This window comes from Carassius auratus, unplaced genomic scaffold (assembly GCF_003368295.1).
Source record: "Carassius auratus strain Wakin unplaced genomic scaffold, ASM336829v1 scaf_tig00023853, whole genome shotgun sequence".
Classification (NCBI taxonomy): domain Eukaryota; kingdom Metazoa; phylum Chordata; class Actinopteri; order Cypriniformes; family Cyprinidae; genus Carassius; species Carassius auratus.
Window position 1 is genome coordinate 8,369 of NW_020525299.1, and position 25,855 is coordinate 34,223.

Sequence of the window (25,855 nt, forward strand, 5' to 3'; positions counted from 1 at the left end):
TTGCAAAACACAGAAGAGGCTGTGCTCAAGAGTATTGTGTACCTTCTCGCAGCTGGAACCCTGTACTAACTTATCAGCATCCAGGACTCCCAACTTTACAATTTACAATTATTTTCTGATAGTTCTCTCTCTCTCATCATCCTATCTCCATTTCTTGCAGTGAATAATTTTTTCATTTCATGGAAACAATGGAATACCTCACGCTGTGATGTGTATCAGTTTAATTCCATGCTGGTTTGCTGCCAAATTATGATTTATGAGTGAAAATATCACAAAGAGAGAGACAGAAGTGGGGAGGGGAGGATAACAAGAGTTATTCATTCATGTCTTTACACATTTTAAATTAATTTATCATCTTTTCCCTCTAGAACTCTTTGAAGAAGAGAAGTGCCAGACCAAACAACAAACCTGATAAAAAAGCATCGCCTCAGGTAATACACTCTAATACTATGATACATTTGATGACTTAGTTTGCTTCAGTTGTGATATTATTATGATTTGAAAGAGGACTGGTAAGGACTGTAGTTTTAGAAGTGGGTGTTATCAATTTAAAACTTTCATTGTTATTGTAATCCTATATGGGATCCTATAAGGTATCCATAAAACTCCTTCATAATCTCTCCTACCAGAATGTAAGAACTGAACCACAACATATCTGTCAATACATAACCTACAAAAACATGAGGCATCACAGCCATTGACGTCAACTTTTTTGAGAACTACTTTGACTGGAGTAGTTGTGTAGCATGACAAACATGTGTAAGATTGGGCAATTTTTGGTGAGTCAGTCAAACAAGTGTTTTGAAAACGTTGAAACCTAGTTCAAGATCAGCAAGTTTAACAAGCTTATGCAGAGCCAGATTTTCCATTCAAGAACTGTGTGGAGCAAGACCACTAGCTCCAAAAACAGCACTGTGGTGGTAGAAAAGGGGTATTGTTTAATGTTGTAGTGGCTAATAGATGTCTGGTCTCTGCAAATGTTCATCTCCAGCCTCAAGAGGACAGTTCAGACCTAAAGTGCCAGCTTCACTTCGCCAAGGAGGAGTCAGCTCTAATGTGCAAGAAGCTCACAAAGATGGTGAAAGACAACGAGGCCATGAGGGAGGAACTGGCAAAGTATTGCTCTCTGTATGGAGAGGTTGATGCTTCACTTACTGTAGAAGAGGTTGCTGATTCTCCTCACACCCGGGAGGCTGAGGTCAAAGTTCACCTGAAACTCGTGGAAGAGGAGGCAAACCTTCTAAGCCGACGGATTGTAGAGTTGGAGGTGGAGAATCGCGGCCTTCGTGCCGAAATGGACGACATGAAGATCCAAGATTCCCCGGGTGGAGTTAGCATCATGGGTGGAGTCGGAAGTCACCTGTTGCTTTCCACATCTGAGAATGTGATGGAGCTACAGCGCCACCTACAGTTTGTGGAAGAAGAGGCAGATCTGCTGCGGCGCTCCCTGATAGAAATGGAAGAGCAGAACAAGCTCTTGATGAACGAGCTCAACCACTTCAAGTCTGAGCTTCCCACTGTCACCGAGATAGAGCTGTCATCATCCACAGCCATAACTTCACCCACGATCATTCCTGGTGCTTCTGAAGAAGAAGGATCTGGTCAAAATGAAGCCAGCCATAAAGAACTACTTGCTGCCAGGCTTCAGATCACAGAGCTGAACGGCAAAGTAAAAAAGCTCCAGTACGAGAACCGTGTGCTACTGTCCAACCTTCAACGATGCGACTTGGCCTCCAACCAGGGCTCCGCACGTCCAGCGCTGGAGACCGATGCTGAAGCAGGGGACTCGGCTGAGTGCGTCCCCATGCAGGTGCACCGCGAAGGTCCAGTTGGTGATGAGCAGAATGATATTCTGGTGGAGAAGAATCTGAACGTTTCAGGAACAAGTCACATTCATACTGCTCAGTGCCTCAGCATAAAAGACCTTCTCGCCATCCGTGACCAGGCACAACTTGTTACCTCAGCCATTCAGCTTCTGACGTCACCCGACCCCTCCTGTATCTCACCAGACACCGTCTATCATAAGATTACGACAAATGAGTCTGCGGAACCAGTTCTACTGGAGAGGAGCCAGACCCAAAGCTCCATGCTGCCCCTGATGGAGGTTCTTCATGGCAGACTGAAGTCCCTCCAGGCTCAGCTACAAGCACTCAGTGAGAGGGTCGATGTCCTGGGTCAGCCCTCAGAGAGGGAGCATGTGGAAGGGCTGTCCCTGATGCCCCTGCTGTCTGAGGCAGAAAACCCTGCAGCAAATTGCTCATGCCCTGCAGATGCTTATTTCAACCATCAGAAGGTATGCACACAATCTCTTAATCAAATATTCCCTTGCATCTTTGTTCTCCCTTTTTTTTGCATGGAGTTTTGTCTGTTTTTACCAGCAAATTTTCTTTTTGTTGCTTTGCTAGATCATTGAGTTGTATTTACACTACCCTTTCCTTTAGAAAGGTTTGCTGACCACTAAAACAATGCATGCTTGTACCGTGTTATAAGGCCTCATAATGGATAGCATTTAGGCCTCTAATGGAGTAGACATCACAGTATATTTCCAATACATATTGGGCCTGACTATTCAAGCAAGCCGATCCATGCATGTTAGCAAATAAGTGTAAAATCAATATTTTATATTCATAGATATTTCAAAATAATATAAGTTTAGAACAGGTCACCTAAAAAAAATGAATTTAGTCATCATTCACTTACCTTCATGTCATGCAAAACTTGTTTGAGAAGATACTGTTTCAACTGTTTTTGTTCGTCTAATTAAAGTCATGTCTAATGAAAGTCAGTAGGGTCCAATGCAACACTGTTGTGGTTTTTTATTTTTCTGACACAATTTAAGTTTGAACAGGCATTCATTTAGGCTCCATTAGAGGCCCAACTCTTGAGATCCAATCCAGACTCTTCCCTTCCTCCTCCTCTCTCTCTTTTTCCTCACTGCATGGGCACCATGATCTGTGGTTTCTGCTACATTTCTTCCTTTGTTTTTCTTCTTCTCCCTCCATTTATGATTCCTTCATTTCCCTCTCCCCCATTTCTTGTTTCCTCCTCCTCAAACCAAAGATGATGCTTTCACTCCTTGTCATTTTGTTTCTTTTAGCCATTTTGTCTTCTACCACAATGACCAAACTGTTTTTCCTTTGCATACTTTTCATTGTCTTGTGATGTTTTATTTTCTGGTGATGTTTTATGGGTATCATTATGACTTTTTTTCCCGTGTTTCATTTGTCATTTTGTTTAAATATGTAAATAAATAAATAAAAAAATGTTTTACCCACATTACACATCACATTTTTTATTCCTTCATCGTAATTCTCTTGATCTTGTCTGTCTTCTATCATGCTCATCTTTTATTGTTTTTTTTCCTTCATTAAATTGCCCATACATGCATGCAACAGCCTGACTCTAGAGACCTGCCAGACTGTGAGGTCAAAGTTCACCCATGCAAGGCAGAGGAGGAGAGCAACAGCCACAAAGACAGCAACAAAGTTGATGAATATGTCTTAAAGGAAACAAACTCAGATCTGGTAAGGCACTAAAACATGTACACACAAAACCATTTCACTTTTGCTTGTGTCTTACAATTGAATGCATAATGGCTCTGATCCAAACCCAGTGAACTGCTTGCCTAGACTGTTTTTGGACAAAATCTGAGGCGGCATGTTGTGGATCCTTCATGCATAAGGCATACCTAGAATGCACAACAAGAAGTTCAAAAATCTCTTTGATAGAATCAGTGGTGCTCTTAGTTCTGTCAGTTAACGATTGGTACATTTCAAAATCTCAGAAGCTACAATGAAGACTATGGTCAATACAAGGTTCACAGAGAATTGGGAAATTATGGTTTAAGTAATGACTGCAAAGTCTATTAAATGGGACATTCATAGACTCTGAAGAATCATTATGTGGTAAAAATATAAAAATACCCATGGTGTTCATAAATAAAACAAGACCTGTTCACCCATGCAGAGATATGAGCAATATAGTTATCACTGCCAGGTTGGTTTAGTTTTGCCCTAATTCCACTATGTTCTTTCATTGCACTATATTTACTTCAGTACAGAAACTGATGTGTTTGTACAGACTGCTTTATGACCTGAGGGCTACTTCTTTATTTTTTTCTGGTAAATTTGGTGCAGTTTGGATCCGTTATGTTTGTACAAGACTTCATAAAAAGCAGTTGTTTAATTAAAGACAGTTTAAAGGATTGACATCATGATTAAAAGTAGTCCATTATGCCGAGCTTTAAATCATGAAAGAAGGCATTATGTAATTTGGTGTCCCACACGCTGTGCCAAACGCCCTTGAAGCATTCCAGCAAAACCTCCAGCCATCAACAGTTTCCGACCAAACAATTTATCACCCACCGTATCCACTTACTAGCAAATGTGATTTTCACAAAGAAACTGTGTTCTTGTGATCAAGCTCAGGGTCTCATGTTTAGAAATTTGGGAAGGTCTCATTCAATGTTGGACTGATGTTGCTAGAGTAGAAACGGACTAAGCATGCAAAAAAAAAAAAAAACCTAGGACTGTGGGTTGCGTTCTAATCCATGGTCTTACAGATAGATAAATAATACAGACTGTGTTCTCTGCAAACTTGATGTCTTGATCATCAGATAGATTAATTTGGCATTATAGCACAGAAACATTTTGACATTTACAAAGCAGCAAGTTTTACTATTTCTTCCAGTTTACTTCTATTACAAATACTGTGCAGCTACAGCATTTACCAATTACTTACATTCTCTCTCTCCTTCTCTCTGTTTTCATGCTGTTCTCTAGCTGACAGAGCAGGTCGGTGAGCTGCACGCTCTGTTGTCTGAGGCGAGAGAGAAGGCTCAGGGAGCACAGGAAGAGCTGTCACAGGAGAGAGAGGAGCGCCACAATGACACACATAAACTCTCTCAGGTGCAAACATGTTAATAGATGCTGTACTAATTTAGATCAAACTCTGAACATTCGAATAAAGCAAAACCCTAACCCTAAAATCTGATCCAGATATCATTCTCCTAAAGTCTCTCTATCGTTCTCTCTCTCTAGCTTCAGGAAGCGAATCAGAAGGCTCTCCTCCGTCGAGACTTTCAGCTGCAGAGTCTGAGTCTACAGACACGTCTGCAGCAGAAGCTATGGAGTCAGGAGAGAAACCTGCTGGTGCAGGAGTCACAGCAGCTCAAAGAGAGCCTCCTCCTCATCAGCCTCAAGCTGCGCTGGCTCCTCAAACAGTGGAGACTCGGCAAGAAACTAGACACCGAGAGCAAGGATATCTTAGAGGTATGGAGCCTTTTTTATTTAACAGCTGAGGGTGAATTCAGTAGGAATGAATTGTTTGTGCTGAACGCAGGTTTATTTGCACTGACTGTTTGCATTGTTTTATCACCTGATTCACTGAAGGAACTATGCAAATTAGGAAACAGTGCAAAACATGCTCACAAGGTCTGAATGCAATCAGCATAGCACAATTAATTTACATTTGGAGCCTGATTAAACTGGATTGTTGGTGGTTAGTGAATAAAATTTATCAAAAATGACAGTAAAGATATAATGTTACAGGAGATTTCTGTTTCAGCGTTCAATTAAATGCTATTCTTCGAAACGTACTATTCAAAAAATCCTAAAATATCTGTCATGCTTTTCACAGAAACACTTAATACAGGGGCATCTCAATAAATTAGAATGGGTTGGAAAAGTTAATTTATTTCAGTAATTCAACTCAAATTGTGAAACTTGTGTATTAAATAAATTCAGTGCACACAGACTGAAGTAGTTTAAGTCTTTGGTTCTTTTAATTGTGATGATTTTGGCTCACATTTAACAAAAACCCACCAATTCATGATCTCAACAAATTAGAATATGGTGACATGCCAATCAGCTAATCAACTCAAAACACCTGCAAAGGTTTCCTGAGCCTTCAAAATGGTCTCTGACAATCATTGACACCCTTCACAAGGATGGTAAGCCACAAACATTCGTTGCCAAAGAAGCTGGCTGTTCACAGAGTGCTGTATCCAAGCATGTTAACAGAAAGTTGAGTGGAAGGAAAAAGTGTGGAAGAAAAAGATGCACAAGCAACCGAGAGAACTGCAGCCTTATGAGGATTGTCAAGCAAAATAAATTCAAGGATTTAAGAGAACTTCACAAGAAATGGACTGAGGCTGGGTTCAAGAGCCACCACACACAAAGGTTTGGTTTTTTTTTTAAAACCAAAATCACTGTACCCATTTACCAAGAATTTTTGGAGCACTTCATGCTTCCTTCTGCTGACCAGCTTTTTGAAGATGCTGATTTGATTCTCCAGCAGGATTTGGCACCTGCCCACACTGCCAAAAGCACCAAAAGTTGGTTAAATGACCATGGTGTTGGTGTGCTTGACTGGCCAGCAAACTCACCAGACCTGAACCCCGTAGAGAATCTATGGGCTATTGTCAAGAGGAAAATGAGAAACAAGAGACCAAAAAATGCAGATGAGCTGAAGGCCACTGTCAAAGAAACCTGGACTTCCAGACCACCTCAGCAGTGCCACAAACTGATCACCTCCATGCCACGCCGAATTGAGGCAGTAATTAAAGCAAAAGGAGCATCTACCAAGTATTGAGTAGACAAACAGTAAATGAACATACTTTCCAGAAGGCCAACAATACACTAAAAATGTTTAGTAACACTTTAGAATAGGTAACACCTATTAGTTGCTTATTAGCATGCATATTACTAGAATATTAGCAATGTATTAGTGCTAATTAAGAACATAATAATGTTATTCTACTTGACCTTATTCTACGTACATCCCTAATCTTACCCAATACCTAAACCTTACAACTACCTTTCTAACTATTAATAAACAGAAAATTAATAATTTATTGAGAGAAATGTCATAGTTAATAGTTAACAAGTGTTATTTTTATTGGTCTTATGAAGTATTCTAATTTGATGAGATCGTGAATTGATGGGTTTTTGTTAAATATGAGCCAAAATCATCACAATTAAAAAAAACTAAGACTTAAACTACTTCAGTCTGCGTGCAATGAATTCATTTAATCTACAAGTTTCACAATTTGAGTTGAATTACTTTTCCACGACATTCTAATTTACTGAGAAGCACCTGTATTACAACTGTTTTCAACATTAATAATATAAGAAATGTCTCTTTGGCGCAAAATCAGCATATAATGGATGATTTCTGAAAGACTCAAGTAGTGATGCTGAAAATTCAACTTTGCATAACAGGAATAAATTACATTTAAAAAAACAAATTAAACAGGAAACAGTTATTTGAAATAGTAATAATATTGAAGTTTTTATTTTAATCAAATAAATGCAGCCTTGGTGTGCTTTGTAAATACCATTTAAGTCTGATATGTTTTTCCAGGTTAACAGTGTCAAAGATCTCTGTATCCTGCTTGAGGAAGATGGCCTGTCTTCCCACTATGGCGACAACAAGATGTCAGCCGCCGAGGAGCAGCCACTCAATGCTACACCTAAAGAACACAGCCTACAGGTGGGTTACAACAGAGATTGGCAGAACACCTAACTTCTGCAGGACACTAACATGCTTTACATTTGGATTTCCTTATAGTCAAGTCTTCAAATATAACCTATTTCCATCTCTTGTTGCCCTCAGCAGCCTAGCGCTTTCGGAAGTACTGTCTCGGACCTGAAGGTGGCGCTGCAGGACCTGAGCGCTGAGCTGCGCGAGGAGCGTCAGAGTTCACAGGAGTTAACGCAGCAGTTTGCCCGTGCTAAAGCATCATGGGAAGTCGAACGGTTGGAACTCAAGAGCATTATCACTCAGGTGAGTCGCAGGACAGTCCAGATGAGAAGCAATTTATGGTAGTCAGACAATTTAAACTATTAGGGCAGGAAGTTAATGTTGGACCTCAGCTTCGCCTGGCTGAATTTATAACTTGTCATTTCCATGTCTTCCTTTTACCTGAAAATACAGTTTGTTCCCTGCTTTGATTTGAAACCCTAATCAGATTGGACGGAAAACATATGGTATGAGCAGAGAGACCAAAACTGATATAGCCAGTTGTAATCAATACAACTAAAGTGTTAGGCCTTAGTAATGTCTTTTAGATATGCGCCTATTAAAGATTTACAGCAGTGGAAGGAATAATTAGTCATACGGTAGTTTTCTGTTACTTATTTATTTTTAAATAACTTAACAAAATGTTTGATTCAGAGAGTGTTCTGTGGATACATTACAGAGTACTTTGTCGAGTGGGGAAATTCTCTGTTCAGTAGATTGTGGCTTGTAACACAATAAAATCTGAAAGAGTCCATAGAGGTGAATCGTTTTATATGTACTTTGCACTGTAGGTGTAAAGTAACTACTTTAACATTGATCTCACTGGGTGTTTTAACTCCATTGTCATTGATTTAACATAAACAGATTACAGTAATTCCTCTTGGGAGACTCATTCTGGAAACCAGAAGAGCTTTTGAACACTGAAGCCAGATACATTTCTTGTGCTCCGTTTGCTGTCACACAGGCTGAAGAGATGCTGGATGTGGCCTGTAGTTTTGTTATTTGATCTTGTGTTGGTTAGGACATGCACAAGTAGTCTGGGAAGAGAGCTGTGCAAGCCATCTGCAGTGGATCAGCAGCAATGTGGCATTTCACAGGGGGCCGAGAGGGAGTGTGTGTTCACAGGCTTGTTTCTGAGCATGATGGTGAAAGATGAGTTTAATATATTTACTCTGAGAGGCATTCATGACTAGAGTTTTCTTAATGGCTTAATTAATGAGCTGTGAGAGGAAGAGGACTTAGGCACAGTTTGTGGATCTGTCTGATAAACACAGAAGGCTACAGATGAGAAACAAATATGGAATAAATTAACGATGCGATGAATTTGGCCGAATATGCAAAATGGCATGTTTTGACTGTCAGTATTGGTGGATGAGCTAAAACGGGTAACTGAGCAAAACGGCCTTATATGCAATTTAAATGCATCTTTTTTTTTGAGAGAGAGAGAGAGATGCCTAGAAATAAAGTTGATTAATTAATTATCAAAACTTTTTTTGTTGTGCCATCTTTCAGTGTTAAAATACATATACCAGTTTAATGTGCAGAGACAATAAAAAGTAAGCCAATCATAATATGATTTTACAATAAACACTGGGGCACTTGACAAATAGTTATTGGTCAAGTTATGGGTTTCAATGGCTGACACAATAAAAATATATCTAAAAAGCAGGTAATATAGCAATATAAGTAAATATATCATAATACAGTGGTGCATGCATTTTAGAATATTCTAAAAAATAAAAAATAATTAAATGCAGTAGAACACGAGGAATGTTTAAGAAAACTATTTGGATAGTCAATATTTTTGCTAATCTGTTTGTTGCTGCTAACGGAGCAGAAATTGCACTGCAGCTTCAAGTCAAGTATGTTTACTTTGTAGATGCCTTAATCAGTGCGTAGAGAGCCAGGGCATGCAATCAGTTGTGTTTAGATTAGTTAAAATACTCGCTCCTTTCCCTTTGTTGTTGAAAAGGTTACAACAGAAAAAATAAGCACACATACCATAGATTGCACCAAAAGCAATAGCCCTATGCTCTCCAGAGAACCTAATGACACTAGACTGCCGCTTTCAGCATTACTGCTCTGATAATACTGGTCGATATTACAGGGCTCCCTTCCTCCCTGCCACTCCTCCATTTTATCTGCACTTCCTTTGTTTTTCTAAGACTGTTATTCAGAGAATAAGTCATGCAATAATACAAGGAATGGGAGAGGTGGGATTTTACGCTTTAGTATTAGCTGTGACCTCCATGGCACTAATAACAACCTGTCACAGAAAATGATTTATCACTGCATTAACAAGACAGGTTTATTGACCCCAGTAATGTTGTTAGAATAATCCTATAAAGTCTTCTGTTGGTGCTGCACATTGTCACCTTTTAATAATTCATGATGCAAGTCAAAAATGATTAAAATAAATCACAATCCACAAAGCCACGTCAGCAGTCTAATAGAAATAAAAACATTTCTGGATCATTCTTCTTTCCTTTAATTATTACGGTTTATGAGGAGGTATCTGGAACAAATCTATTTCACCCTCTTTACTAAACCTCATCAACCCATTAACCTCTTATTGCCATCCAAAGCAAAACTCATTAGGCATTATCACTGTGAGAAGCTAGTCACTGATTGTCTGAAGAGTTCCCAGCAGGCTGCATGTTTTAATAACCTGACTCACGTACGCTCACAAAATATGAGTTCTGAAGATCTGTGGCTTCAATTGAAAGAGCAGAAGGAATTTAAATGAGAATGGGGGATAAAGAGTAGGCTGGCTTCATAATTACTATTTCTTGGAAACATAATACAAAATACAACCAAATATCACAACAATCAAATTGGCTGAGCTGTGATTGAAGCAGTTGTAAAACTGCCAATATGATGTATAGAGCCTGCAGACAACATGCAATCTATTCATTATACTACTTGGAACAATAATCTTCTATTTACCAAAAATGTTACGGTTAACGTTCTTCTAAAACCATATGACTTTCTTCTGTGGAGAACAAAAAAGAAATTCTGCTACTTTGAGAAAAATAGGTTCCAAGACTTGGAAAAATGTACGGAATTGTGTTTGAGTGTCGCATGAAACTTGAAAGCGAAAAGCAGAGTCAGAATTAGTATTTTTGTGTTCCACAGAACACAGTAGGGACCCTATATTACACCCGGCACAATGCGATGCAAGGTTCAGCGCAAAGTGTGTTTGCTAGTTTCAGTCCAGCACTGTTTGCATTTTCTCGTCCAGCGCCACGTCGTTTAATTAGCAAATACATTTGCGCTCATTTGTGCGCCCATGGGCGTGCTGGTCTGAAAAAGAGGTATATTGAATAGACTGCAAATAAATGTAATTATTGCTTTTATTCATTTAAGCACATTTAAAAGAATAGCTCACCCTAAAATCACTAAGGTGATGAGGAGTTTTAGATGAGTTTGTTCATCAGAATGGGTGCCATCAGAATAAGAGTTCAAACAGCAGATAAAAGCACGTTTTGACTTAAAATGTTTGCTTCTGGCTAAAATACCTTTATTTACAAGTTCTCCATCTATATTATTGCTATTATTGCTTTCTCCAGTGAAAACAGGTTATAGGTGAAAACAGTTCTAAACTGGCCAATGGAGGAAGTGTTATTAAAAAAAAGTTACGTGACATACAGCCAAGTATGGTGACCAATACTTTGCATTTAACCCATCAAAAAGTGCACACACACAGCAGTGAACACACACACACCCAGAGCAGTGGGCAGCCATTTATGCTGCGGCACCCGGGGGTCCGGTGCCTTGCTCAGGGACACCTCAGTCACAGGTATAGAAGGTGAAGAGAGCACTGTACATTCAATACAATTCCCGCCGGCCTGAGATTCAAACTCGCAACCTTTGGGTTAGGAGTCCAAATTTCTAACCATTAGGCCACGAGTTCCCTCATGGATTAAGGACTCATAATTTGGCCAAGAGTGAATATTAAAATGCCTTAATGATGGATTTGTTTCTTACAAACACATCTTTTCACTTCACAAAACAATAATTGATAGACTGGAGTCATGTGAATTATGGATTACTGTGATGTTTTTATCAGCTGTTTGGACTCTCATTCTGACTGCAGAGGATCCAATATTGAACAATTGCTGTAATGCTAAATTCCTTAGAATCTGTTCCAATGTAGAAACTAACTCATCCACATGCTAGGTAGCCTGAGGGTGAGTAAATTTACATTTTGAACAAAGTCTTTAATTGCACTTCTATCTGCTTATTTAATGGTGTGGGGGAAATAAATATCTATATATATCTAAATATCTATAAAGTGGTCTGGATGGAGCAGCTGTCAGCATCTAACTGCAAATGCTTACTGTGTATCATGGGGCTGTTTCTGTGGTTACTTTTCCAATTTTGAAAACATTGAGTGTTCTTTTTTCTCACCCTCTCATTTTGTACTTTATTTTTATTATCAGCTGGAGGGTAAAATGGGAAAGGCATCTGTGGCTGGGGGTGAAAAGGATTCTCCAGACCTCAAGGGGGCGCTAAAAAAGGAGAGGGAGGAGCATCAACACCTGTTGGCGGACTCTTACGCTGCTGTGATGGACCTCACCAAACAGTTGCAGATCAGTGAGAAGAACTGGAGTCGAGAGAGGCTAGAGCTTCTGGAGCACTTCAACCAGGAAAGAAGTCAATGGGAACAGCGTTTACGAGATGTCCAAAACAAAGGCACTCAGGTCAGATGTCATAAGGGATTTAAAGGATTTGTTCACTCAAAATTGTAAATGTTATTGTTTATTTACCGTCATGTCATTCCAAACCTGTATGACCTAGGGCCCTATTTTAACGATCTAAACACAAAGTGTAAAGCGCACGGCGCAGGTGCACTCAGGACGTGTCCAAAACCACTTTTGCTATTTTAACGACGGAAAAACGGTTGACGCAGATTTGAGTTGGTCTATGGCGCAGTCTATTTTCAGCTCCTTAAAATAGCAATGCACCTGAACACTCCTCTTTTTTAGACCAGCACGCCCATGGGCGCACAAATGAGCGCAAATGCATTTGCTAATTAAACAACGTGGCGCTAGACAGGAAAATGCAAATGGTACCAGACTGAAACTAGCAAACACACTTTTGCATCGCATTGCGCCGGGTGTATTATAGGCCCCTTCTATTATAAGTCTTCTAACATATGTTTCTCAAACTAGCAGAATTTCTTTTATGTTCTTCACAGAAGAAAGTCATATGGTTTTAGAAGAACATGAACAGTAAAATATGGTAAAGTTTCAAGTGCATTAAAAGGCCTTGGAAGCTTTGTTTTGTATTACCAAATCTTTGTCCTTTTAATCTTCTGTTTTATTTGGGTCTGTGAGGATGTCATCATGACACACTTCCTTCACTGACTTAGGGTTGCCCTCACATAATGGGTGGATATGACAGTATCTCTAAACATTTCCGCAGAGCTCCTGCAGACAGGCTCTCTGCATGTTGCATCACTTATCTGGAATTGCTGGTTTTGCATATCCATGTGGCTGTGCACAGTGTGTGTAATCCAATTGGAAAGAAGCCTGAGACAGTGTGGTTAGTGTGTCTGTACTATCCACACTGTTAGTAATGAAACTGGAAAAAAACAGATGAGACTATATAGTTTTTCCCTTTCTTGCTCTCATTCCCTGCATCTTTCCTATTGTGACAATCAAGCTCTGTGATCTAATTTCTTTGTTTTAAATGACATCCTGGATACCATGTCTCACTGAGAGAATTTAGGTCATTTTCATAGACGTGGTGAACCATACCACCAGCATTACCCCACAGAGGAAACTAGCTGTTTTGAATGACCTCATTTCTTTAAGAGAATACTGACTCAGTAATACCACATGAATGAATGGGAGTACTGTGCGAAGGGATGACTACAGCATGCCACTTTTTAAAACTTCTCTAAAATAGATAATTTCTTTTTCAGTCTCTTCATGATAAAACTTCTGAAAAAGAAATCTCAGCAGATGCAGCCACCAGTGGTTCAGGACTGCAAAGGTAAACTGACTTGACTGATTAGAGTCTCGGTTGTGCCTTGTTTTGTCAGACGTGATTGTTTTATGATAATCCCCACTCTCTCGTTACAGGACCAAATCAGTTTCTTCCCTCTCTGAATTTAAGAGTCTGCTGGACACCAGTCTGTTCCTTCCTGGTCACAAGGTCAGTGGGGTACCAGAGTGCAATGTTGCACAGCATCAGTCTACTGTCCCTGCCTCCATTCTGGCTTGCACTGACTTAAGTGATCTAAATAAGAAGAATTGGAAGTACTTGACCAATGATTCTGCAATGCTGGAGAAGGGTGACCAGTTTAAGACATGGGACTGCCCAAGCACCAACTCTAACAGCAGCTTCCCAGGACTGGAGTTGAGCAAGGAGTACATCCAGAGAAGCTACACCGCACCAGATAAGACGGGTATTCGCATCTATTACAGCCCTCCGACTGTGAGGAGAATGGAAAGGAGGCCAGTCAAAGAAAAGTCCCAGCAGGATCCTCAGCAAGGACCATCATCTTGGGACGGACCCATGATAGGTCCATCAGGTCAGACTGCTGCATCTGCACCTTTGTCGAGCACTTCCTCATCCTCTTATGAGCAGTGGTTGAGTTCACTTTCACAGCAGCATAGAGACCTACTTGAAGGACGGACAGGAGGTTCTGCACCATTCCACGGACTGGAAATGTCAGGCAACCTTAGTGATGACATGAAGGAGATGACCAACTGTGTGCGACAGGCCATTCGTTCTAGTTCCCTGGAGAGGAAGTGCAGCAAAGATACTGGGAGCCAGACAGTTGGTGTTTCAAATACAGGAACACAGACAGCACAGTTTGTCAGCATTGGCCTACAAACTGATGGCCCCATTTCAACAACTAGAAGCCTTCAAGGCAAAGCATGGTCTCCCCGTCCATCCACCTCACTTTCTTCTGCACGCACCCGACAGATCTCTTCATCTCTAGAGAAAGTCCACAGTCGCATTGATAGACCATGTTGCTCACCGAAATATGGCTCACCTAAGCTTACCCGCAGGGTCTCCACCTCTTCCTCCAAACTCGAGACCTCGTCAACATCCTCAAGGGATCGCAGTGTATGGAATCTTCATAACCGTAGTGGATCTCAGAACGGATCTGCTTGGGCACGTTCCACCACTACCCGAGAAAGCCCAGTGCTTAGTGGCCTCAATGATGGTTTGACCAGTCTCTTCAGTGTGGTGGAACACCCTGGAAGTGTTGAATCTTTATGGAAAGCAAGTACATGCCCGGGGAGACAAGCTGCTGGGAAACCCTCTTGTCCTAGCATAGGAATTGGTCTGGGGGAAGCGGGAGCTCAGAAGTACAGCTTGGTCCAGGAGTTTCTGCGCAATGTTTGCGGCAGGACTGCACCAGCAGGGACCATTGACGAACCAAAGCCTGAATGCCTACCTGGAGCCTTAATCAGCACAGACAACATCACGAAGATCGTCAATAAGAGGTTTATGAAAACACAAAGAGAGGAGTTTGTAGCCAGCGGAAAGGATGCAGTGAGCTCAAGCTCTAGTAACCTGGAGGTGAGACAGTCTTAAACAAGTTTTAGTTTCTCCACTGTTGAGCTGGTTGATTGCATTTAATCATGAACATCCCCTCTCCCTCCAAAGCATACACCCTGAATAAAGTAAATATCTTAAGATCTTTTAAATCTTTTTTCTTTGCAGGATTCACCTTGTGACTGCAGCTCACAAACTGTCACTTCCTGTTTTGCCCGCCACTCCCGCTCCACCACACGACATACCCATGGCCAGTGCAAACATCCAGTGCAAGAGTCACCCTTGGGAACTGAAGAACAATTCGATACCAGCAATGAATGAGAATGAAGGTGGCCTCTTCTGACACCCAGAAAGTATACAAAGAAAACAACTGTCAACACGCACTCCACACAGACTGCCACACACCAGTACACACAGAGACGCACCCTTAAACAAACAAATACATGCTTCATAACTTCAGTAAAAGTCTTCAGGGTTACGAGGGGAAAGGGAAAGAGTTGACCTCCCTTTTAGGTCCACTGTCAACCAGCTAGATTTCACATTACAAGTCAATCATTCCAGAGTAAACCAGCCAGAACTGCCTTTAAAGTACATCATTCTACCATTCCACAGTCATCCAGTCAGAACTCTTCTTATATTCTGCCATTCCTCTGTTTACTTCATCCAGCCAACAGGACAGCTTAGCCAGCCATTTCAATCCCCAGGGAAGAACTTGACACCATGTCTTAATGAAGTCATGTAGATATAAAGGGAACATACAGCATGCAATTGAACTACTCAAACCAAGAACCTCAACACGGCCTTCAGTTAGATTATTTATCTCTCAGTTGCCCAGTGGCCCTTACATTTTACCACAAACAGCAATGCATGGAGCAGCTGTAAAATTGTCCCATAACCAGCCCTTTATGGATTCTACAAGTTCTTGTTCAACTCGCCATTTTTGAGTCTACACTGAACCACTTTTGCCTTCATTGGTATTGGTAAAACAAAATGTTGTCAACTAAATCCAACGTGGTATCAATTTGGTTTATGTTCTCTTTAGACAATCATCAAACAAACAAGCTTGTTTTAACTACTGTATAGACTCTGCAAATACTTGGGATCATCTTCAATTTTCAAACCAGCCAAAATATTGAACTCTGAATCTACCCTTGGATTTCTCTTTACAAAACAAAAAGAAAAAAAGGACTGGATGACATGATATATCATTGCATTATGAGTGTGTTCTTTTTAAAACTAAATATTCTCATTATGCTGTCTGAAGATGTTTATAAAGAGCACGTTGGTAGCTGTAGAGTAGGAGGAAAGCAGTTGTTTTGTTTGCATTGTTACTTTGTACTGCGTTTAAAGTGTTTGAACATTATAGCACTAACGTAAATCTCCGTTCCCAGTCAAGGATGTCCTGACGAATTTTAAAGTGTAATTATCATTTTTATTCAACCCTGTAGTTCTACAGAAGACGTGTTGCTGGGTGCATCTTCTGCAATCCTCCTCTTTAATTTCTCTGTCTACCTCTTCATACGCCATCATTATGCTGAAATAACCCTAGTGGACTTTAGTCGGGGTAGGCACCAATTTTCATCTGATGGGAATAAAAAATAAAATAAAAAACTGTATGGGATAGAAGTATAGTCAGTTTAGTAGGTGTTTGCTACTATTGTGTGTTGGGAAAAACTTTACACAACATGAGTTGGGAAAATTTGTCATGACTCTAGAAACCTACTAAACTGAGACCTTGTTCTAAATATCATTCTAAGCGCTTGTGGTTGTCCTATATGTCAAAACATCGGTCAATTTATGTTGCATAGACTGTCAGGTAGTAACTGTGGAGTCTGCATCAGTGCAGGCTCAGCAAAAGTGCATATAAAAGCTGTTTATCGGCCTAAAGGGGGTGCTTGTTAGCACCCTTTTGAAACCTAAAATGGCAAATGGGACATCCTCTATAAACTATTGCAGCACTTGGGAAAGTACGTCAGTCTCACAGCCTCATTAATGCCAAATTGAATGTCATCTACCCTGATAAACCCCCATAATCCTATTTTCCAGACCACATTTGAAAGCCTCACAAAATATTAATTATGCAGATATCTCATAAATTAACAGAATTATGCTTAAGACTGAAACACTGAATGCTTCAGTGAGATTTTGAGATTAGTAAAATCTTATCAGATGATCCCAAAATATAATCCATAATCTGACCATTCATGTAGCTATGCACCGTAATATGAGTGAGTGCCTCCCTGTATCTGCTCCTGCATCAGAGTCAAGTATGTTTGTAATGTGTTTTTTTCAATCTCCAGTTGGAGTGGTGCTGCAGGAACTGAAGTTTAGTCCTTTATATGCTGGTGCTTTTCTTAGATTTAATGACGGTAAATTAGAGGAAACATTTTTGTATGCATTTCCCGAGCCATAAGGATTCGTTGATTCAGCTATTTTATAAATCGGCATTAGTAAAGTATTAGAATTTGACATCTCAATTGTTCAGTGCCTGGCCAAAAAAACAAAGTCAGATATTATAAACCCAGCCTATTATATCCCAGACAATGTGTCCTCTTTATCTCTCACAACCTTGCCATGTCCCACAGCTACCTCTTAACTCAAAACTGTATCTTACATTAATTTTTAACCCATTCATGTTTCATTTTGAAGGTCACTAGAGTGCCTTTAAAAAAAAAAAATCTGTGCGAAGTAGGTTTATGAGGAACCATCTATTGATGGCAATGATACAACAGATCAGAAGACTGAGACAAAGTCTGTATTCAATCTATAGTGTATATTGTAATTTATAGCAGAAGCCAAAATACATTTTGAAGACATTTATGAGTGAAATCTGCTATTGTAATCAATCCAACATTTCTTTATAAGCCATTTAAACTTGAGTTGAGTTGAGTCTGATGATGTTGCTTTGCCTACTAGTAAACATTTTAGACAAATCGTGTACCGTCCCTTCAAGTGCCCCTTAACCATTTAGTCTTAGATTTCATTCTTCTAATTTTGGTCACATGATCTCTGAAAAAGCAGGGGGAATGATCTTAGTTCAGGAGCTTTTCGTTTGAGCGCTTCCATAGTCAATTTATCAAATGCTGAAGTCCTACATCAAACCCCACTGTTGGTTTCACAGAAGGCTGTAAATGACAGCAATTACAGACAGTTTTATAGCAATTCTTAAACCAGTGACTGAAGTTTAAAAGGTCATGTGGTTGCTGGTTTTATATTTAAAGATGTTGTTTTCATGGGAGCAGCTCACTGATTGGCCTTCCCATTCACGATGTTGGTCTTCATCACGTCAACACCTGTTTTAATGCCTAGCAATATATACAACACTTTGTCGGTCATTGTTGTCAATATCGTCTGCTAAATTATTATAAAGAAAATGCGTGTATATTTCTTTTTTGTTTCCATTTGAAATCTCTTTTGAATCAGAAATGTTGACGACAGATGGACATGGAGAAAACTTTCTAAATGTTTTAACTTGAAGTCAGATATACTGTAAATAAATACTCAATTTGTACTCTTTCTATCCTTGTGTCGGATATATTGAATGTCTCTGCCAACTTGACCTTTTCTCACCTGAAATAAAAACAATAGAAGATTTTGTGTAAATAGAAACATTTTAAAAATAAAAGTGCTGAAAAATTCTTCATAGACTTTTTGTTTATTTTTTAACATCTGGTTAGGGACTACAGTAGTGTTGTTGCAAACACAATTTTATACTTTTCACAATTTACAAAAAAAAAACCATCAGCTTACTATAGGCTAACTGTTCATATGTTATCTGAAATGAGAAAAAAAAAAGTTATTAGAATTGATTGCTTGTTTTGCACAACAAAGTGCACCAGCTGTCCTTTATTTATTATTTATAATTATTTACGTTCTACTTTAAGTGTTTTTTTTAATTAATTTTTATATTTTTTTGTGTGATTCATTTTTAACTTTTCGATCTACAGTCGTCAAGCCATTTTAATGATCTTTAAACTGAGCACATTCTTTTAATTTAAGCGTAAATGTGTTTAAGTACATGCATTTGTTGTGGAGAAAATTACTCATCTCTTTATTCCCCTTTGGAATTAAGACGGTGGAAAAAAAAAATGAAGCATGTAGAAAGAGTGGTGTGTTTTTTGTGTTAAATGTAGCTCTAGGATATAACGGTTCATGTCCAGCTGTGGACTGTAAGTTTCAGTCCAGCTGGATTCCTCCTCCCATCACACACACACACACACACACACAACATAGCTGATAACTGGAACCACGGAAAGGAAACTCTCGATCATTTGTGTATCATTGCTTGTGTATGTGGTGTTGGGTTCACTTGGGAAGAACATCTGTGATTTTCTTCAGGATAATTTGCCTGCCCACCAAGATTTTTTTTGAAAATAAACAAGTTTACATTTGAATCTGAGTGCAGGGAGAGAGAGAGAGAGAGAGATACAGGATGTTACCAAACCGTTGCATCATTCAAAAAAAGAGATTTCCTGTCGGATTGTGGTGTTAAACTCTGCACTGATGTGTTTAATTTTATTAATGAAAAATGTGACAAAGTCGTCAGCTATTAGAGATGAAGCAGGAGGGGAGGAGGAGGACAAGGGAGCAAGTAAAAATGTTTTAAAAGAAATCCGGAAAGTCTCAGACAGGAAGACTATTCTTTTTACACCACAAGACCAAACAGAATGATGGTAATTAAGTTCATCCCATAATTAGAGTTTATATTGTGTGATTACAGTTTAGCAGCTACATGACCAATCCCTGTGCAGACTACACAAGTGTACTGCAGAGGTTTGGGTACAACCATAAACCATATGTTAACAACATCAGTTTTAGGGATTAAACTAGTTTGAACTTCACTTAACCTCAAGCCTCTCTCTCCTTCTCTCTCTCTCTCTCTCTCTCTCTCTCTCTCTCTTTCTCTCTCGCCAAAATACAATCATGCTTTGCCAGGAAATCTGGGTCAGTGGCAGAAGTGGCAGAAGGAAAAAAACAAGTACCAGAGAAAGACAGATCCTTGTCTCTCTCTAGGGGACTTTGAGGGTCTTAGGATAGTAGAAGAAATCTAAATTTTACATGCAATTATCACATGAAGCAACACATTGTTATGTCTCTGTTATGTCTCACTCTCACACTGATTGCAAGAAACAGCATCTGATTGCATTTGTTTGGTGTAATGCATTAAACACTGTGCAGTCAAGTCAAGTGCACTGGATTGTCTGATTCTAGTTTTGCCTTTATAGTAAATATTTACTATAAATATAGATATTTAATGCAATATATTTTTATATAGCCTACTGTAAAAAATAGTATGCATGCTATGTTATTATGTGATGTTAGTATCCTTGGACATTCTGGATCATGTTGAGCTGTATACATTAGACCCTCATGAATAATATATTTAGCTGACACCACTTGTGTTCCATACGGTCACTGAAAGGACAACATTTGATGAGCTGTATTAGAATGAAAGAACTATATAAATTACATAAATGTATGAATTATGTGCATCTCTCATTCCTCATTCCAACGTCATCTTCAGGAATCCCTCTCCTTCTTATTTCACTAAAATGATTATTATTTCTTGCAACATCTCATAGTAAACACTCTTTCTTCTCTCACACAGTATTCACTTAGGTTGTATTTAGTTGTTCAAACATATAGTAAAACAATAAAACTGTGAAATATTATTAAAATGTAAAATAATGGTTTAATATTTTAATATATTTTGAAAAAGTATTATTCCTGTGATGGTAAAGCTGGATTTTCAGCATCATTACTTCAGTCTTCAGTGTTACATGATCCTTCAGTTTTTTTTTTTTTTTTTACTATCTGTTGAAAACAGTTATTTTGTTCTTTTGTAAGTTATTTTGTAACATTATAAAAATGTATTTACAATCACCTTTGATCATTTGAATGCATCCTTGCTGAAAAGAGCATGATTTTAAATAACAACAATAATTTAGCTGACCCTAAACTTTAGAGAAAGTGTATTAATCCTGCGGCTTCTATACGTGATGGGGTGGGTTCCTCTGACTCTGACTACAGTCTAGAGAGCTTCCAGGTGTTCCTTATTATTAATTCATCACAGGTTTGTTGTGGACATATTTAGAGTGAAACTCAATAGAGAGACACAAAATGGGATGTTCATGATGATAATAATGACAGCGTTTTAATGACTTCTAATGTGTTTTCAGATGCTCCTTGCTCTCTTTCTCTCTGAGAGAAAGAGCTGACACCATATATTATTGATAAATACATAATTCAAGTAATGCAGTCATTTAAAGATCAAAGCTGTGCTTAGGAATTCCTTGTTCCAGTTACTCACATACTAATACAGACACACAAAGCTGCAAAATGCAAATGCAGAGTTAGTTATAGCCTCCCTACCATTTGTGCATAAAATTAAACTAAAGGCAAGAGGAAGTGCTATATTTCTTTTGACTATTTTAGTTGCTTTGAATTGCAGTGCTATTCTGAGCACACATAGACACTATCTCTATCTTTATAATACACACTCAACTGTTATTATACACAATCCACACTGTCCTTTCATTCAAGTAAGGGTCATTTGCAGTATGAGCTACAAAAAGGCCACTTTTAACAATCAAAAGAGTTAAATATGACACATACAAGTGGAAGGAAAAGAAAAATTGTGAGAAAAGAGTGTTGAATGCTTCCGTAGTGAACAGTAGCATGTCATTGTTTGTGATGCTGTAGCTAAGAGCTTTTCCTTTTCTTAGTTTGAGTGTGAAGAGCTTTATGAGTGCAAAGTCATTATTAAACCAGACAGGCATGAAAGACATCTGCTGTATTTTCATATTACATTATAACATGTACCTAACAAACAAATATTTACTTCATCGGATGACACCAAAGACATTTAAAAGAGTTGAAATGAAGCCAAAAACATTGCAATCCTGCTTTTGAACATTTAAATAGCAGTTCTGGCCTTGAGCTTTGTATTTAGATGTTGAATATCCTTGTCTTACAAGATGAGATAAAGGGGAGGGGGAGGTGATGGTGGGGGCTACATCTCATCAAAAAGATAAAGGAAATATTTAATCTCCCCTCCTCTATAGCCTCATGATCACTTCACCCAACCGTGACGAAAAGAGTCATGTCTCTTTTTGTCAACACAATGTCACAAAACCACTTGGCCTGAAGCTGCTTGTCTGCTAAATCCATCTCTCGGTCAACTCCACGCAAATAAATAAATCATAACCATAAACAGCCTTACACATTCAAATTAGGTACACAACCTGGATTTCTGTTAAATTATTATTATTATCATTAATAATAATAATAATATCTTCTATAAGTAAGACTTAATATAACAAACATAAAATTTGCATTAATAATAAACAAACAATTCACAAACTAATAAATATTAAATGTATAAAATAATTTACAGGAATAATAATTACAATATACATATTAATAAAATATGCCTAACTTTTATTTATAATGTAGAGTTTGTGTTTGAGTTAGAGTTGAGTATAGCTATGGAAACTGAAAACATGATGTGATTATTTATCTAAATTGAAGATTGTAAATTAAAAATGGAGGGGGCCGAGAACTGAGCCCTGGGGGACACCCTATAAACACAGTAACCCTGTTAAAAGTGTCACAGGTTAAGAACACTCACCTCTTGCTGAGTATTACATTTGTTATGACAAAGAATGAAAAACAATTTTGTTCTTGAGGCTTTCCCTTTTTTTCTTTTTTGTACATGGTTTTAGTATTTTTTAGCATTGCTAATTGAATATAAATCTTGAAAACAGTAAATGCTTTTATTGACATTTAGCATCTAGTTCAAAAGCAGTCTACACTGACATCAAAAGTGTTTATTATTTCATCATCTGAATCTGTTTTTTTTATTTCATCATTCAGGCTTGCTGAGTTTAAGGTTGCCATAAATACTATGGATATGCAAGGTGTTTGTGGGCCAACAAAGTTTTATTTTTATTTATTTTTTTAAATCACATTACTAAAGACATAAGCGAACAAAAACAAAACATTGTTTAATATTGTTTAATCTTGATCTCAAAACTTTTATTGGCTTTACAATCAAAATTTAAAAAGAAGAATCAAATAGATTGAAACATGCACTATGGAAAAATATTATGATATATGTATGTGTACATGTGGGTATTTATAAATAAATATATATAAATATATATATATAAGAGTTTGGAGAATTTACACTGGATGTAATTAAAAGATAATTTGACATTTACATTTACATTTAGAAATTGCATTTTTTTTAACAAGAAAAAACAACCAGATATTGACATTTATCTAGCCTGTAGTCATCTTCTATGATTAATCACTTCTCTTCATTACATAAATCTCATTTGTCAATGTCACATCAATGCAGCATTTGTCTCTCAACAGGACAAAACACAACAGAACAATGCTAAAGTCTGGTGTTGATAACAGAAAGAAAAATAAAAGAACAAAATTTAGCAGGAGCTACTACTAATGTAGGACAATCTCTGCCCCTACAAAGGAGACAGCAGAATCTCCCATCCATCACACACACTGTTCACAGCTCATTAGGAATACCCACTAACTAAAGCAGCGTGTGTTTCCTGTAGCACTGGGTTTAAGTTAAAATGGAATTCAAGGAGAAAAGAGGAAGTAAAAGTCTCTTCTGACACAAATATCAGCCATAAGAAAAAATGCTTTGAAGAAATCTATAGAGAATGAACTAAGCTTAATTAGTGCTAAGGGTTAGTGATATAAGCAAACTCTTAAACCTAAACTGAGCTTAAACTCTTTGTTTCAATCTCTTAAACCTCAGTTTAGGTTCAGGAGTTTGCTTTTATCACTAACCCTTATCACTTTAACCTTATTAACCTTTTTCTGACTTTATGGATAATATGATGATTGTTTAGCATTGCACAGACTTTGATTCTACAGTAATTAATTTTTAATGCCCTTTAAGTTTATTGTTATGTTTGCACACATGAGAAAAGGTTAAGGAGAGGGTGTCAGCAGATATTTCAGCTGTCCGTGCTAAAGCGGAAATCACAGTGTCAACACTTTTGGATCACAAGCTTCTCACTTACAGCAGGAATCCAGTCTGTGTTTGTGTGTGTGTGTGTGTGTGTGGAAACCAAGCGGGAGCTGCTTTCATCTGCAGCGGTTTCATTCACACGGTGTTAATTAGTATGTGAAAAGATCCATGTGGAAATGTTTCTATAAGATACTAATATTAGAGCAAAGAGCGTGCTCTCACACGCTGATGCACACAAAAACAAGTCGTCTTAGAAAAATGTAAAGCATTTTCTCACATACATTTTTAACCAGGAAATATTTCGGGATAATAATAAACCATAATTGGAAAATAAGTGAAGCATCTTATCCTAAGCCCTTCAACTAAAAAATAAATTCTCATTATTATCACTATTATTTTCATGATAAATTACTGACATGCCTCAGACACTATTCTTTCTCATTATTACATCTATTGTTCAAGAAAAGCCAACAGTAGCCATTTCACAGTTCTGCCCCCTGCTTTCTCTGAAACTGAACCTAAGCCCTACTCTCTCTCTCTTTGTGCACCCCTCATATATTTCCCTCCTGTGCCTTGTCCTTGTTTCCATGGAAACTGTTGTCAACGTGGAGGGAACAACGTGGCAGGATACAGCAGCAGATTATTTCCCAGCATGCCCTGGCCCTAATGGAGGAGAATCCCATGAGGGGATTCGTGGGTGCGAGGGCGTTCATTGGTGGCGGTAACGATATGATAAATAGCAGCATCACCTTAACAAATGCTGTGAGTGAGTCAGGTCACCTTCCATACCACTGTGAGGTCCCGACGTCCTTAAAATCACCTACACATCAAATCTGCTACACCTACACTGCTTTTAATGGTATAATAAAAAAGAATTGACATTTCCAAAGGCATTTCGGAAATGCACAATATTAGCTAAACTTTGTCCATAAATGCAAAATGCATTTGTACAGCACTTGCAATTTAAAATGCATTATTTTATTCCATTATCTGTTGTTACTCAAACATTCATCTCAGTAATTAATGGAATCTGCAGAGCAGTAAACAGAAAATAACACAACTGAATAATGCATTGCAGAACTGAGACGCAAATTTATTCTGCAGATTTTTTCTCAGACTATCCTATCACAATTATGCATTTGCATTTTTTTTTTTTTTTCAAAATAACATTATAAGAGATTCACATTAAGATTAAAATTAAAATGTAAAAGCATTAGTGCTTTGGCTTTTCATTGTGTGACTTTTGAATACAATAAAATAAAAATAAAAACACTTAAAGGGGTGGTTTATCAATTTGCTTATCCATTTGAGCTTGATTAAAACAGAGAATATTAATGAAGTGGATTGCGCAGAACCTGTGCGAGCATTGGTATGTTTGATTGTAATTGTCTCATACTTTTAGATACACTGTTGTTTGTAAATGCTATTGCTTTTGTTAACTTTAATATACGGATTTATTCTGATTAAAGCTTTAATAGAGCACAGCAACCGTACACGAGTCCATGTATAACACTTGAAAATAAGTGGAAATAAGTGTATAAATGGATATAAATATAAATGGAACAGTTTGTTGGAGCTGATCTGACAATCTGAATGAGAGAGGGAAAAAGAAAGAGAGAGAGATGCAGAGCGAGGCACTGAATGAACTGTACCAGCACATCAGTGAGCAGCAGACAGCCATCCCTGATGCTTTTCTCATCTTAGCTGGGGATTTCAACCACACGGCCTTAAAGAGTGTGTTCCCAAAAATACGTCAACACATAGACTTTCCAACATGGGGTTGACAGCACTCAGGACTTTGTTTACACTACA

General features: G+C 38.3%; 1 protein-coding gene across 1 annotated transcript; it reads left to right on the top strand.

The window, feature by feature from the left end:
- Nucleotides 1-368: 368 nt before the first annotated feature.
- LOC113078010 (protein SOGA1-like) lies at nt 369-18,678 on the top strand (the record flags this gene model as incomplete). The annotated part of the gene is made up of 11 exons (XM_026250287.1): nt 369-431; nt 992-2,293; nt 3,396-3,524; nt 4,782-4,907; nt 5,040-5,270; nt 7,363-7,491; nt 7,615-7,785; nt 11,964-12,224; nt 13,451-13,521; nt 13,611-15,063; nt 15,208-18,678. Coding segments are annotated over 11 exons (4,089 nt in total), but the record flags the coding sequence as incomplete, so codon positions are not given.
- Nucleotides 18,679-25,855: the final 7,177 nt, after the last annotated feature.